Source organism: Podarcis raffonei, chromosome 13, assembly GCF_027172205.1.
Source record: "Podarcis raffonei isolate rPodRaf1 chromosome 13, rPodRaf1.pri, whole genome shotgun sequence".
Taxonomy (NCBI): domain Eukaryota; kingdom Metazoa; phylum Chordata; class Lepidosauria; order Squamata; family Lacertidae; genus Podarcis; species Podarcis raffonei.
Window position 1 is genome coordinate 770,314 of NC_070614.1, and position 15,203 is coordinate 785,516.

At 47.7% G+C, this 15,203-nt stretch overlaps 1 protein-coding gene across 10 annotated transcripts in view; it reads right to left on the reverse strand.

The window, feature by feature from the left end:
- The window catches only part of SGSM1 (small G protein signaling modulator 1), an 82,611-nt gene that overhangs the window by 22,311 nt on the left and 45,097 nt on the right, over window positions 1–15,203 (reverse strand). For 8 of the 10 annotated variants that reach the window (XR_008327370.1, XM_053363247.1, XM_053363245.1 and 5 more), the window contains 4 exons: window positions 10,872–11,001; window positions 8,164–8,334; window positions 1,511–1,649; window positions 443–507 (listed from right to left, as the gene is read on the reverse strand). Coding sequence is in view for 9 of the 10 variants with exons in the window: in XM_053363247.1 (XP_053219222.1) it covers window positions 443–507; window positions 1,511–1,649; window positions 8,164–8,334; window positions 10,872–11,001 (505 nt within the window). In the remaining variant the exon portion in view is untranslated. The remainder of the gene's footprint in view (window positions 1–442; window positions 508–1,510; window positions 1,650–8,163; window positions 8,335–10,871; window positions 11,002–15,203) is intronic. The other 2 variants (XM_053363251.1, XM_053363249.1) reach the window with 1 other exon arrangement.

Sequence of the window (15,203 nt, forward strand, 5' to 3'; positions counted from 1 at the left end):
GAACTTTATTGAGCTGCAAGTCTTTTTGGCTTAAGAGCCAGGGGAAGTCTGGGATAAACAAAATATTCTTGCAGTTTTGGTGTCACAGTAGTAGAACCAAGGTAGTTCTGCCCTTCAGTTCACAATACTGGGGCAAACTCCACATCACACTTAATTGCAAGGCCATAGTGCTATAGGGGATATAAAAGTACATCTTTGTCATCACCTTTTAAAATGAAAAGCAGCAGAAGACAGAAAAGGCTGCTTAACCCTTTCTCCCCCATGGTTATTTCTACACCAAAAATCGTAATTCCATCTCCTGCCCCCAAATGCTTTTTCATCAGGAGATGCAGCAGACAGGGGGGGGGGAGCAAATTTCAAAGAAATGGTGGGGGAAGGGTTAAGCAGGCTGTTCCCCTGACTCCCAAGTGGTGACTAAAAATGGAATGAAGTGAAAACTCACAGCCATAAAACGCTCGAGATAGTATCTGGTACTTCATGTTATCACACAGCAGCTTCAGAGGAGCCCTGGGAAGAGAGAGGGAAGGGGGGTATAGCTACAGTCCTATAAGGAACCAGAGGATGGATTGTTGCAAATGGATACACCACAAGCAATAATCCCATTTTTCAAGATGTACTTTTCAAAAACACATTAGCTGCCATTCAAAGCATAGCATTTCCCTCCTTAGTGACTCACAAGATTAAAAGCAATTTAAAAGCATCCTACACAGGGGTTCCTGAACTTTTCCAGGCTCCTGCCCCCTTAGTTCCATAAACTCATGCCCAGAGCCCCCAGTCTATAAAAGGCATTATACAAAAGAGCATAATAATAACACAAGATAATAACACAAGAAAACTCAAAATGCTAATAATAATGAAGAATGTATGTGCTACTGCACCTGGCTGTGGGCTGAGCCACACCGTACAGTGAGAGCCTCCCCCCAAAGAATCATGGGAGCTGTAGTTTGTTAAGGGTGCTGGCAATTAAGAACACAAAGAGATCCTGTTGCATGAGGCCAATGGCCCCTCTAGCCCAACAGCCTGGTCTCACTGTGGCCACCCAGATGCTGAGAAACGCTGAAGCAGGATTTGAGCTCAAGAGCCCCCTCCCCTCCTGAGGTTTCCAGCAAGTGCTCTACCGAAGCAGGATGGCCTCCAGCCGTGGAGACAGAGTACAGCCCTCGTGGCCAGTAGCCCTTGAGAGAGAAGGGTCGTAGCTCACAGGCAGAGCATCTGCCTTGCACAAAGAAGCTCCAAGAGCCAATCCCCAACTGCCTCTCTAGTCAGGGCTACAGAGCCCAGAGAGCCTCTGCCAGTTGGTGTGGAGAGTACTGCCCTAGATGGGTCTGACTCCCTATGTTCCTGAACTACAGCTCCCAGGATTCTCTGGGGAGAGTCATGTGCTTTAATTGTCCTTCCAGACCTCACCCCGCCAGCCCTCAAGTCAGCCCTTTTGCCTCTGTGAGGCCACCTGGGCTCCCTGGCAGAGAGCAGCCCCATCTCACCCCCAAGCCAGCCTCTGTCGCCTTGCCTTTCATGGTTGCAACCATTGGAGGGGCCACTCTCCGTGGATCCGCTCTGAGAGCAGGACGAGCAGGAGGACTTGCGGGTGCCCGGCTGCCACATGGAAGGGAGGGTGCTCGTCTGGGTGTCGACCAGATCCTGCGGGGCTAGAAATGCAGAAAGAGAATAGCACAACATCAGGATAAGGTTTGAAGCAGCTTATCCCAGGAGCAGAGAGAGGGGGAAAGCTAGCTGGGAAATATCAGACACACAATATTTGGAGGGCTACATTGATTAAACCAATTGCATGATCTTCACCCAATCACAGGAAGGCTTTCAATTAAAAAGAGAGAAAAGGTCAACTGCACCAGCATCCACAAACTGGGCTCATTGGCACAACCAAAGGTGGCACCTAAGAAGGCTTTTCTCAAGATAACCACCTCAGTCTCCAAGGAAAATGCATGAATTTGCAGGGAGCACAAGGGAAGCAGCCTTGTACCCAGCCCATCTAGCTAGTACTGTCAACACTGAATGGCAGCAGTCTCAGGCAGTGATACTTTCCCAGCCCTCCCCAGAGGTGCTGGAGATTGAACCAGGGGCCCCTTGCATGCAGCACAGGTGCTCAGCCATCAAGCTGTGCACCTCCTATTCCTTGCTGACTAACTTGGGGTCATTTGCAAGGGACTGTGTGCCTCAAGGGAACTGGGAACCCTGAGGTCAGAGGAGAGAGAAACCTTGCCTCTGGTGTTTGCAGGGTCCCTTTTCCTGTGATGAAAGGGAAAAGAATCAAGAGCTCTATTGCTGGGAAGAATGGTTCCATCCAAGATGTTTGGAGTGGAGGGGAGTCCTCTGGAAAGCCCCCACCCCCACCAGTGAGACAGGGTCATCCGGATGAGCTGAGGCAGGAAAACAGGATCCTCTCACCCAGCCTTTAACTTTCTTGAGTCCTCCATACACAGTAGGACAGCAGAGATGCCTGGGCTTTTGCTTGTCTCTAGGCAGCTTCAGAAGCATTCTCTGGAGCTGGCCAAGTCTCAGTTATTTTTAGCCACAGCTTTTACCTCCTCTGGATGTGTAGGTAAAGCAGGAGCTGGGCTGAGTACAGAGGATGCTGTTCAGAGTTCAAAAACTAGAGTTCAAGGGCTAGAAGCCATTGATAGCCTTATTCTCCATGAATTTGTCCAATCCTCTTTTAAAACCCTCTGCTTATCTATATAAGGGATGCGGGTGGCGCTGTGGGTTAAACCACAGAGCCTAGGGCTTGCTGATCAGAAGGTTGGCGGTTCAAATCCCCATGACGGGGTGAGCTCCCGTTGCTCGGTCCCTGCTCCTGCCAACCTAGCAGTTCAAAAGCATGTCAAAGTGCAAGTAGATAAATAGGTACCGCTCTGGCGGGAAGGTAAACAGCGTTTCCGTGCGCTGCTCTGGTTTGCCCGAAGTGGCTTAGTCATGCTGGCCACATGACCCGGAAGCTGTACGCTGGCTCCCTCAGCCAATAAAGCGAGATGAGCGCCGCAACCCCAGAGTTGTTCACGACTGGACTTAACTGTCAGGGGTCCTTTACCTTTACCTTTTTGTTGTTCTTTAGTCGTTTAGTCGTGTCCGACTCTTCGTGACCCCATGGACCAGAGAACGCCAGGCACCTCTGTCCTCCACTGCCTCCCGCAGTTTGGTCAAACTCATGCTGGTAACCTCGAAAACACTATCCAACCATCTCGTCCTCTGTTGCCCCCTTCTCCTTGTGCCCTCCATCTTTCCCAACATCAGGGTCTTCTCCAGGGAGTCTTCTCTTCTCATGAGGTGGCCAAAGTACTGGAGCCTCAGCTTCACAATCTGTCCTTCCAGTGAGCACTCAGGGCTGATTTCCTTCAGAATGGAGAGGTTTGATCTTCTTGCAGTCCATGGGACTCTCAAGAGTCTCCTCCAGCACCATAATTCAAAAGCATCAATTCTTCGGCGATCAGCCTTCTTTATGGTCCAGCTCTCACTTCCATACATCACTACTGGGAAAACCATAGCATTAACTATACGAACCTTTGTTGGCAAGGTGATGTCTCTACTTCTCAAGATGCTGTCTAGGCCCGTCATTGCCCTTCTCCCAAGAAGCAGGCGTCTTTTAATTTCGTGACTGCTGTCGCCATCTGCAGTGATCATGGAGCCCAAGAAAGTAAAATCTCTCACTGCCTCCATTTCTTCCCCTTCTATTTGCCAGGAGGTGATGGGACTAGTGGCCATGATCTTGGTTTTTTTGATGTTGAGCTTCAGACCATATTTTGCGCTCTCCTCTTTCACCCTCATTAAAAGGTTCTTTAATTCCTCCTCACTTTCTGCCATCAAGGTTGTGTCATCTGCATATCTGAGGTTGTTGATATTTCTTCCGGCAATCTTAATTCTGGCTAGGGATTCATCCAGCCCAGCCTTTCGCATGATGAATTCTGCATATAAGTTAAATAAACAGGGAGACAAAATACAGCCTTGTCGTACTCCTTTCCCAATTTTGAACCAATCAGTTGTTCCATATCCAGTTCTAACTGTAGCTTCTTGTCCCACATAGAGATTTCTCAGGAGACAGATGAGGTGATCAGGCACTCCCCATTTCTTTAAGAACTTGCAATAGTTTGCCGTGGTCGACACAGTCAAAGGCTTTTGCATAGTCAATGAAGCAGAAGTAGATGTCTTTCTGGAACTCTCTAGCTTTCTCCATAATCCAGCGCATGTTTGCAATTTGGTCTCTGGTTCCTCTGCCTCTTCTAAATCCAGCTTGCACTTCTGGGAGTTCTTGGTCCACATACTGCTTGAGCCTTCCTTGTAGAATTTTAAGCATAACCTTGCTAGCGTGTGAAATGAGTGCAATTGTGCGGTAGTTGGAGCACTCTTTGACACTGCCCTTCTTTGGGACTGGGATGTAGACTGATCTTCTCCAATCTTCTGGCCACTGCTGAGTTTTCCAAACTTGCTGGCATATTGAGTGTAGCACCTTAACAGCATCATCTTTTAAAATTTTAAATAGTTCAGCTGGAATACCATCACTTCCACTGGCCTTGTTATTTGCAGTGCTTTCTAAGGCCCATTTGACTTCACTCTCCAGGATGTCTGGCTCAAGGTCAGCAACTACACTAACTGGGGTATACGAGACCTCCATTTCTTTCTGGTATAATTCCTCTGTGTATTCTTGCCACCTCTTCTTGATGTCTTCTGCTTCTGTTAGGTCCTTTCCACTTTTGTCCTTTATTATGGAAATCTTTGTACGAAATGTTCCTTTCATATCTCCAATTTTCTTGAACAGATCTCTGGTTCTTCCCATTCTATTGCTTTCCTCTATTTCTTTGCATTGCTCGTTTAAGAAGGTCTTCTTGTCTCTCCTTGCTATTCTTTGGAAATCTGCATTCAATTTCCTGTATCTATCACTATCTCCCTCGCATTTTGCTTGCCTTCTCTCCCCCGCTATTTGTAAGGCCTCACTGGACAGCCACTTTGCTTTCTTGCATTTCCTTTTCATTGGGATGGTTTTAGTTGCTGCCTCCTGTATAATGTTACGAGCCTCCATCCATAGTTCTTCAGGCACTCTGTCCACCAAATCTAAATCCTTAAACCTGTTCCTCACTTCCACTGTGTATTCATAAGGGATTTGACTTAGATTGTATCTTAGCGGCCCAGTAGTTTTTCCTACTTTCTTCAGTTTAAGCTTGAATTTTGCTATAAGAAGCTGATGATCTGAGCCACAGTCAACTCCAGGTCTTGTTTTTGCTAACTGTATAGAGCTTCTCCATCTTTGGCTGCAGAGAATATAATCAATCTGATTTTGATGCTGCCCATCTGGTGATGTCCATGTGTAGAGTCGTCTCTTGTGTTGTTGGAAAAGAGTGTTTGTGGTGACCAGCTTGTTCTCTTGGCAGAACTCTATTAGCCTTTGCCCTGCTTCGTTTTGATCTCCAAGGCCAAACTTGCCAGTTGTTCCTTTTATCTCTTGACTCCCTACTTTAGCATTCCAATCCCCTATAATGAGAAGAACATCCTTCTTTGGTGTCACTTCAATAAGGTGTTGTAAGTCTTCATAGAATTGGTGTATTTCAGTTTCTTCAGCACCAGTAGTTGGTGCATAAACTTGGATTACTGTGATGTTAAAAGGTCTGCCTTGGATTCGTATCAAGATCATTCTATCATTTTTGAGATTGCATCCCAGTACAGCTTTCGCCACTCTTTTGTTGACCATGAGGGCCACTCCATTTCTTTTACGGGTTTCTTGCCCACAGTAGTAGATATGATGGTCATCCGAATTGAATTCACCCATTCCCGTCCATTTTAGTTCACTGATGCCCAGGATGTCAATATTTATTCTTGCCTTCTCATTTTTGACCACCTCCAACTTACCCAGGTTCATGGTTCTTACATTCCAGGTTCCTATGCAATATTTTTCTTTACAGCATTGGACTTTCCTTTAGCTTCCAGGCATATCCGCAACTGAGCGTCCTTTCGGCTTTGGCCCAGCCGCTTCATCAGCTCTGGATCTACTTGTACTTGCCCTCCGCTCTTCCCCAGTAGCATGTTGGACGCCTTCCGACCTGAGGGGCTCATCTTCCAGCGTCATAACTTTTATATGCCTGTTGTCTTTGTCTATGGAGTTTTCTTGGCAGGGATACTGGAGTGGCTTGCCGGTTCCTCCTCCAGGTGGATCACGTTTGGTCAAAACTCTCCACTATGACCTGTTCATCTTGGGTGCCCTGCTCGGCATAGTTCATAGCTTCTCTGAGTTCTTCAAGCCCCTTCGCCACGGCAAGGCAGTGATCCATGAAGGGGACCTTTACCTTTTACCTATCTATATACCGGTACTTTTTCCAGAATCCAGTTCACATTTTCTGTCTTGTTATAAAATATATGTTGTATTTTTGAAATCTTGCAAATCACTGTGGGATCTTTGATGAAGAGAAAGATACAAACCCTTTCTCAGGGTAGCCAACCTTGTGCTGCCCAGATGATGTTGGACTACAACTCCCATTGTCCAGGACCATTGGGCTAAACTGGGTGTGCGTGTTGGGAGGTTGTAGTCCAGCAACATCCGGCGGCCATGTTGGCTATCCCAGAAACAACTAACCTTAAGTGCTCACCATCTCACAGTAAACTTCATGGAGAACTGGCTAAGCACTTAAGAGCTGTGAGGCAGCTAAGTTACAATGCACAGCAAAACTTTCAAAATAATCCCTGGCTCATTTCACATCAGAGCAAAGGCTCTGCTCTGCCTTCCAATTACAAGCTCTCCTCTAACTGGCTTGCAAGAGCCCTGCAATGACATGCTGACTCCAAATCTGCAGCAGAGTCACTTTGAAACAATTTTACCACACCAAAATGATTGAAGGGAAATTTCCATGAATCACCCCTACATGTCCCACTGGAGCACCATGGCCTAAATGAGTTTTGGAAAGGATGCCAAATGCTTTGATACAAGCAGAAAGAGCATCCCTGGAGCAGATTGTTCTTGAGGGACGGGGCAATGGAGCCTTGGAGCCTTCCTCTACCAAACAAGAATTGGACCACAGGAGGACGCAAAAGCCATATCTTGCTCTCTAAACTCTATGCAGGGAAAATGGGGAATGTGAATTCAAGGAGGGTGGGAGGAGCATTTTGATTCAGATCACAGCAGGAAGGTCACTCTGCACAGAGAAGCAGGCTTTGTGTCTGCTGGCATTTGCTAAATCCTACATCAACCAACCTGTTCAGGTATTTTGCAGGTGAACTGCCTGGGCTTTTAACTAATCAATTTAAATCAAGGTTAAAGGACATTTTTCATTTGAGCTCCGTTGCCTCCTTCCTTTCATCTGCCTCAGATTATAACCAACAAGAAGTATGACAGCAACATTATATCACTACTAAAAGCGATTAGATCCATTAAAACATGCCTCTGATTTAATTGGACAATAGATTTCACGGTTTTCATTTTTTTTAAATGTTAATTGTTATAGCTATTTATGCATCTGTGGGCATCAGGCATCTCCTCCTCCTCCTCCTCCTAACACAAAAGGGATTGGGGCCAGCTGTGACACATGCAGCACACCATTACAGAGGGAAGAAAGAAGGCCGCTTTTCCTTCACAGCTGTATTTTATGGACATGCAGGTCTAATCAGTTCATTGGTTTAAAAAGCATTGTATGATCAATCTATTAAGATTTCTTTAAACTGGGCAGCAGCCCTAATCACAGTCACTCTTACAGGTGCCACATAATACTGTTCTGCAGCACATGCACACTTTGGAACTCCTTGCCTGTTGACATCAGGCAGGTGGAATTGCTGTACCCTTTTCGGTACCTGCTAAAAAAAAATTTAGACAAGCCTGTCCAGACATGCAGACAATTGATGTATGTTTAAATCTGTTTTTAGCTCATTAACGTTTTTTTTAAATGTTTTACATAGGGTTTTTAAAAAATAATTTTATTGTTTTATTCTTCTTGTAAACCACTTTTTTTCCTTACAACCAAGGTGTATATAAATGTTATGAATTAAATGAACTTGCTTCTTCTGCTTGTGTGCCTCCAGGCAAAGCAGCCCAAGGGAATGAGCCAAGGAAAAAGATGGGGAAGAGGAGGATCCCAGCTGTCTGCCCTGCCCAGATTCATAAATGCCACCATCTGCCCCAGCTGCCAAGCCAAAAAGCAAGAAGCACCCTCCATGTGCCAACAACAACATTACACAGGTGTGGGCTGGACCCCAACGTGACCAGAAGGGGAGCCGTTGCCTCAGGAAGACTCAGAGACCATTTGGGCATCACCACCACTCTGCCAGAGGTCCGACGCATCCAGGCCTTTTCTTTCCCAGCGGAAGTAGAGGTGGAGGGAAGGCAAGAAGGGTGGTTAACAACCACTAAAGAGGAAGGGAGAGAAAAGGCAAAACATGAAGGCGGGCACAGTCCATGCCGCTTCCTCAAGCCTGGAAAAAGGAAAAACACACTAGGAACTCACTAGCTGTGATTCCCACATTGCTGAGGGTTGGTTCCAACTCTACGATTCTAGGAATAGTAGAAAAATCCATCATTGGCCAGAAACCCCCCTATGGGAAAGCAAAAGAGCCAGTGTGGCCTAGTGGTTAGAGTGTTGGGCTTGGGAGAAAAGGATTCAAATCCTCACTCAGCCATGAAGTTCAATGAGTGGCCTTGGGTGCCAGTCACTGCCTCTCAGCCTAACCTACCTCCCAGGGGTGTTGTGAGGATAAAACGGGGAGGAGAATTATGTATGCCAACTTGAGCTCCTTGGATGAAAAGGTTGGATATAAATGAAAAGAACAATAATTAAGATCACTAACACGATAGGAGTTGGGAGTCAGTCAACATCTAGAGAGAGCAGAGCAAATACACACCCTTTGATGTTTGATGGAGGATTCAGTTTCCCCAGCTTTCATTTATTAATATATTTAAATACAAGTACAGATTTCTAATCCTTATGAAAGCAAGCTCCCAAAGTGTGGGCAACACTGGCTGAAACTTCAGAAGCCAGAGACTGGCTGGGACACCAGCGCCTTACACAGCTCCGAGTGAGCAAACCATGAATAAAATATGCAAATCAGTAATAGTAATAGTAGTAATAGTATTTTATTATTTGTACCCCGCCCATCTGCCTGGGTTTCCCAAGCCACTCTGGGCAGCTTCCAACAAAGATTAAAAATACATTAAAATGTCACACATTAAAAACTTCCCTGAACAGGACTGCCTTCAGATGTCTTCTAAATGTCAGGTAGTGTTTTTCTCTTTGACATCTGGTGGGAGGGCGTTCCACAGGGCGGGTGCCACTACCGAGAAGGCCCTCTGCCTGGTTCCCTGTAACTTGGCTTCTCGCAGTGAGGGAACCGCCAGAAGGCCCTTGGCGCTGGACCTCAGCGTCCGGGCAGAACGATGGGAGTGGAGACGCTCCTTCAGGTGTACTGGGCTGAGGCCATTTAGGGCTTTAAAGATCAGCACCAACACTTTGAATTGTGCTCGGAAACGTACTGGGAACCAATGTACCAGTAGGTCTTTCAGGGCCGGTGTTATATGGTCTTGGCGGCCGCCCCCAGTCACCAGTCTAGCTGCCGCATTCTGGATTAGTTGTAGCTTTCGAGTCACCTTCAAAGGTAGCCCCATGTAGAGCGCATTGCAGTAGTCCAAGGGGGAGATAACTAGAGCATGCACCACTCTGGCGAGACAGTCTGCGGGCAGATAGGCCTGCGTACCAGATGGAGCTGGTAAACAGCTGCCCTGGACACAGAATTGACCTGCGCCTCCATAGACAGCTGTGAGTCCAAAATGACTCCAAGGCTGCGCACGTGGTCCTTCAGGGGCACAGTTACCCCATTCAGGACCAGGGAGTCCCCCACACCCACCCGTCCCTCGTCCCCCAAGAACAGTACTTCCGTCTTGTCAGGATTCAACCTCAATCCATTAGCTGCCATCCATCCTCCAACCCCCTCCAGGCACTCACACAGGACCTTCACCGCCTTCACTGGTTCTGATTTGAAAGAGAGGTAGAGCTGGGTATCATCCGCATATTGATGGACACCCAGCCCAAACCCCCTGATGATCTCCCAGCGGCTTCATGTAGATGTCAAAAAGCATGGTAAGGACTGTATAATACATTATGCAAAGTGTCAGGGAATGGCCTGAAGATGAGTACTGGGGAATGCATTCTATGGCAGACCAGCTTCTCTCTGATGGAGAGCTGGAGGGGGAAGAGTCGCCCCCCCTTGTCCACAGCGTGTTCAGAAGCAGAGACAGGCAGAAGCTGAACAGCTTGGGGGAGTTACTCAGTTATGAGATAATGGCGACAGAACCAGAAGGGAGGGGGCAGCTAGTTGTCTCGTCACTTGAAAGCGTGAGGGACCTCCCCTCGGACATGGAGGTCCAAACGTATCAGGGAACAAAGGAGTCAGAGGGAGGAACTTCCCGTTGGCGCCCAAAATGCTGCGGAAGCCAGAAGGAGGGTTAGACTAGCCAACTGCCTTCCTTGTGGAGAGCTGTGTATTTGTGCTCGCAACATGATGCTGTAATAAAAGGACTATAGATCTATCAGCTGCTCATTAATTCTTATCTGTGAAGTTACCAAAGGGAGGGGAGGACTCTCCATGCCTGACGCAAAGTAAGCAAATTTCCATAATTTATACTGGTGGTGGACATGAACATTCCTTGGTGCAGAATTTTAATGTATCCAAACTGGATCATGCACACCTCTGAGCGTTCCTTGGTATTCCTCAGGGCATGGAAGGCAGGCTACAATGGCATAATAAATATGGCTTATGAAATATGAATGGAATACACTCCTATATGTTTATAACATGTAGTAAAATTAAAAGTTAGCCTAAGGTGGGAAAAAAAATCTTATTTAAGATAACTATGTCAGCTTTCTCAGTTTCTACCAGGCGAGCAACCTTACCAAACTCTGACTGAAGGCCAGGATAGAGGATCCGGAAAACGTAATCGGTTGCCTCCTCCTCCTCCTTGTCTGATGCCGACTCCGAGGACCCCTGGGGGCTTCGCTTCTTCAGCTTTGGAAACACCTTCCCCTTTGAGGAGTCAAACAAAATTATTATTATTAATAATAATTTTATTATTTATACCCCACCCATCTGGCTGGGTTTCCCCAGCCACTCTGGGCAGCTCACAGCATATATCAGAACATACTAAAACATCAAACATTTAAAACTTCCCTGAACAGGGTTGCCTTCAGATTTCTTATAAAGTCAGATAGTTGTTTATTTCCTTGACATCTGAAGGGAGGGTGTTCCACAGGGAGGGTGCCACTACTGAGAAGGCCCTGTGCCTGGTTCCCTGTAACCTCGCTTCTCACAGTGAGGGAACCAGCGGAAGACCCTTGGAGGAGGATCTCAGTGTCCGGGCTGAACGATGGAAACAAAAAAGCTCCTTCAGGTATGTAGGGCTTAGGCAGTTTAGGGCTTTAAAGGTCAGTACCAACACTTTGAACTGTGCTCAGAAACGCACTGGGAGCCAATGAAGGTCCTTTATATCAGGCTTCCTCAACCTCAGCCCTCCAGATGTTTTTGGCCTGCAACTCCCATGATACCTAGCTAGGGATGATGGGAATTGTAGTCTCAAAACATCTGGAGGGCCGAGGTGGAAGAAGCCTGCTTTATATGGTCTCGGTGGCCGCTCCCAGTCACCAGTCTAGCTGCCGCATTCTGGATTAGTTGTAATTTCCAGGTCCCTTCAAAGGTAGCCCCACATAGAGTTCATTGCAGTAGTCCAAGCGGGAGATAACTAGAGCATGCACCACTATGGCGAGACAGTCTGTGGGCAGGTAGGGTCTCAGCCTGCGTACTAGATGAAGCTGGTAAACAGCTGCCCTGGACACAGAATTGACCTGCGCCTCCATGGACAGCTGCGAGTCCAAAATGACTCCCAGGCTGCACACCTGGTCCTTCAGGGGCACAGTTACCCCATTCAGGATCGGGAAGTCCCCCACACCTGCCCGTCCCCTGTCCCCTAAAAACAGTACTTCTGTCTTGTCAGGATTCAATCTCAATCCATTAGCCGCCATCCATCCTCCAACTGCCTCCAGACACTCACACAGGACCTTCACTGCCTTCATTGGTTCTGATTGAAAAGAGAGATAGAGCTGGGTATCATCCGCATACTGATGAACACTCAACCCAACCCCCCTGATGATCTCTCCCAGTGGCTTCTATATGAGCATGGGAGAGAGGACAGAACCCTGAGGCACCCCACAAGTGAGAGCCCAGGGGTCTGAACACTCATCCCCCAACACCACTTTCTGGACACAACCCAGGAGTGGAACCACTGTATGACAGTGCCCCCAGCTCCCAGCTCCTCTAGACGGTCCAGAAGGATGTCATGATTCAATGGTATCAAAGCCACTGAGAGATCCAGCAGAACTAGGAAACAGCTATCACCTCAATCCCCGGCACACTGGAGATCCTTGACCAGTGCGACTGAGGATGTTTTGGTCAGTTTCACTTGTCCAAGCAGCCTGTCCACATCCTCAGAGGTAACAGATTGGAACTGATCCTATGCAACTTGTCTAGACAGGACTCTAGCACTCTCCCGCCCTGGCCCTGCTCCCACGGTGGAGTCTGAGTGACTTTAATCTGCAAAAGACTTTGCAAAATCATTGCAGAAGATATTGGGGTTGTCACCAGGCCCCGATGGTGAAGGTGGTTCCATTAGATTGTGAACCACCTGAAAGAGTCTCCTGCTGCTGTTTTCTGCAGATGCAATAGAGGTGGTGAAGAAGGTTCTCTTCGCCATTGCTATCGCCACTTGGTAGGCTCGATGTTGAGCTGTAACCCGTGTCTGGTCAGATTCAGAATGAGTTTTCTGCCACTGGTGCTCTAGCCATCTCAGTGATTGTTTCATCACCCTCAGCTCCGGAGAAAACCATGGGGTTGTCCAGGCTCCATGCAATCGGAGAGGGCGCTTCGGATCCAGACAGTCGATAGCCCTGGTTAAATCCACATTCCAGCGGGCCACCAAGGAATCAGCTGGAAGGCCATCAACATGGGATAAAACATCCCCTACCACTCTCTGGAAACTATTTGGATTCATTAAGTGGTGGGGGCGGACCATCTGAATCGGTCCCACCTCCCTGCAGAGGGGAAGGGTCGCAGAGAATTCCAGTTGCACTAAGTGATCTGACCATGGCACTTCTTTTGTTTTAGTTTTACTTAATTGTCAGATCACCCCCGTCCATGGAGGTGAACACCAGGTCTAAGGCATGTCCGTGACTATGAGTTGGGCCAAACTTATTCAGGGACGGCCCCATGGAGTCCATGCGTTCCACAAAGTCCCAAGCGGTTCCTTGTAAGGTTGTGTCAGCATGGGTGTTAAAATCCCCTAGGACAACCAAACTAGGTTTCTTCAGGAGAACATCCACCACAACCTGAAGCAGCTCAGGCAGGGAATCCTTGATGCAGTAGGGAAGTTAGTACAGTAATAGGAATCCTGCACTGCCTCTATTGCCCAAGCTCCAGAACATACACTCAGAAAACTGGCGTCCCAATAGGACGCCTGGTGCAGGCTAATGACTTTCTAAAGATCACTGCAACCCCCCCACCCAAATAACCTGGGCTGCTGTGCATAAGAGAAACCTGGTGGACAAGCAGCGGCAAGAACAGACCCATCTGCCTCATCCAACCTCATTTCTCCATCCACAATCAAGTCATGCATGGCGGTGGTCTTGTGGATCATTGCACAGCAGCACCTTCAGGTCATGTGGGTCTGCCTTGTTGATTCCAGCATCCTTTCAGTCAGGACCAGACTTGGAGGAAACAAAGATATTCAGAAATGTGGCTGCCTCATTTAGTGCAGAACAACGACCGAGCCAAGGCCAGAGCAGGCTCAGTCCCAGGCTCAGACTTCCATAGCATTCCCATCCAATGTGAGGAACTATCTTGTCTGAAACTGTGGAGAACCACTGCCAGTCTGTGAAACCAATACGAAACTTGATGGATCTACTATTTGACTCAATCTAACACTAATTCCTGAATGCCTAAGGCCAAGCTCACCTTTCCATGGAGGAGAAGGGGCGGGGGTGAGAACAGTCTCCCCTTATCACAGAGGTTTCCCTCCCTAGCACAGCTTTCCCTCGTTGCTTTTCAAGTCTGATTTTCTTCGTTCAGTTTTTAAATTTGATTAAAACAATATTTCACGACAAGGGTTCATTCCGGAAAGAACATCAGAAGAGCCTCTGGATCAGGCCAGTGCCTGTCCAGTCCAGAATCCTGTTCTCACAGTGGCCAACCAGATGCTTCAATGGGAAACCCACAAGCAGGACCCATGCACAAGATCACGTTCTCCTCCTGTGATTTCTAGCTACAGTACTGATATTCAGAAGAATATTCATATTTTTAAAAACCTATATGCAGGATTAGAATCACACGATTTGACTCCAGATAGAATACACCCAGAGCCTCATGCTCAGCCCTCCCTGGAGATGCCACTGGGGTCTGAGCTGAGGGGCTTCCCCATGCAAAGCAGGAGCTCTTTGACAGACCTTGAGCTCCAGCAGGTGCCCTCGATGGGCTCCTGAGGCCTATACCTTCCTCAGCCCCTCTAAAAGCAAAGCAGAAGAACAGAAGACCCACAAAGCCCTTCCTCCACCTGCCACTTCCAGAGCCCATGAACAGTTCATAAGAACATCAGAAGAGCCTGCTGGATCCATCCAGTGAGGCCCATCTGGTCCAGCATCCTGTCCTGAGAGTGGCCAACCAGATGCCTCTTCTGCCAAGCCCACAAGCAGGAATCAAACGCAAGAGCCCTCTCCCTTCCAGTGGTTTCCAGCAACTGGCATTCAGAAGCACTGCTGCCTCTGACCTTGTAGGCAGAGTGCAGCCATCATAGCCAGTAGCCATCGATAGGCCTCTTGTCCTCTATGAATTTGTCTAGTCCTCTTTTAAAGCCATCTCAGTTGGAGGCCATTACTGCCTCCTGTGGGAGGGAGTTCCAGAGTTTTACTATGTGAAGAAGGCCTTTCTGTTGTCTATATACCTTAAAATCTTCAACTTCATTGGATGCCCATGAGTTCTAATGTAATGACAGAAGGAGAAAAACATTTCCCTCTCCACTTTCTCCATGCCATGCATGACTTCATAAACTTCCATCAGGTTTCCTCTTAGGCCTTATGCACATTTGCCTTTCCTCCACTGTCTCCAGGCACAGACTGCACTTAAAAGCTCCAGGTGTGAGCAGGGGTTGGGGTTGTGCTTTTTTGCTCAGAGCTTTTCCCACAAAA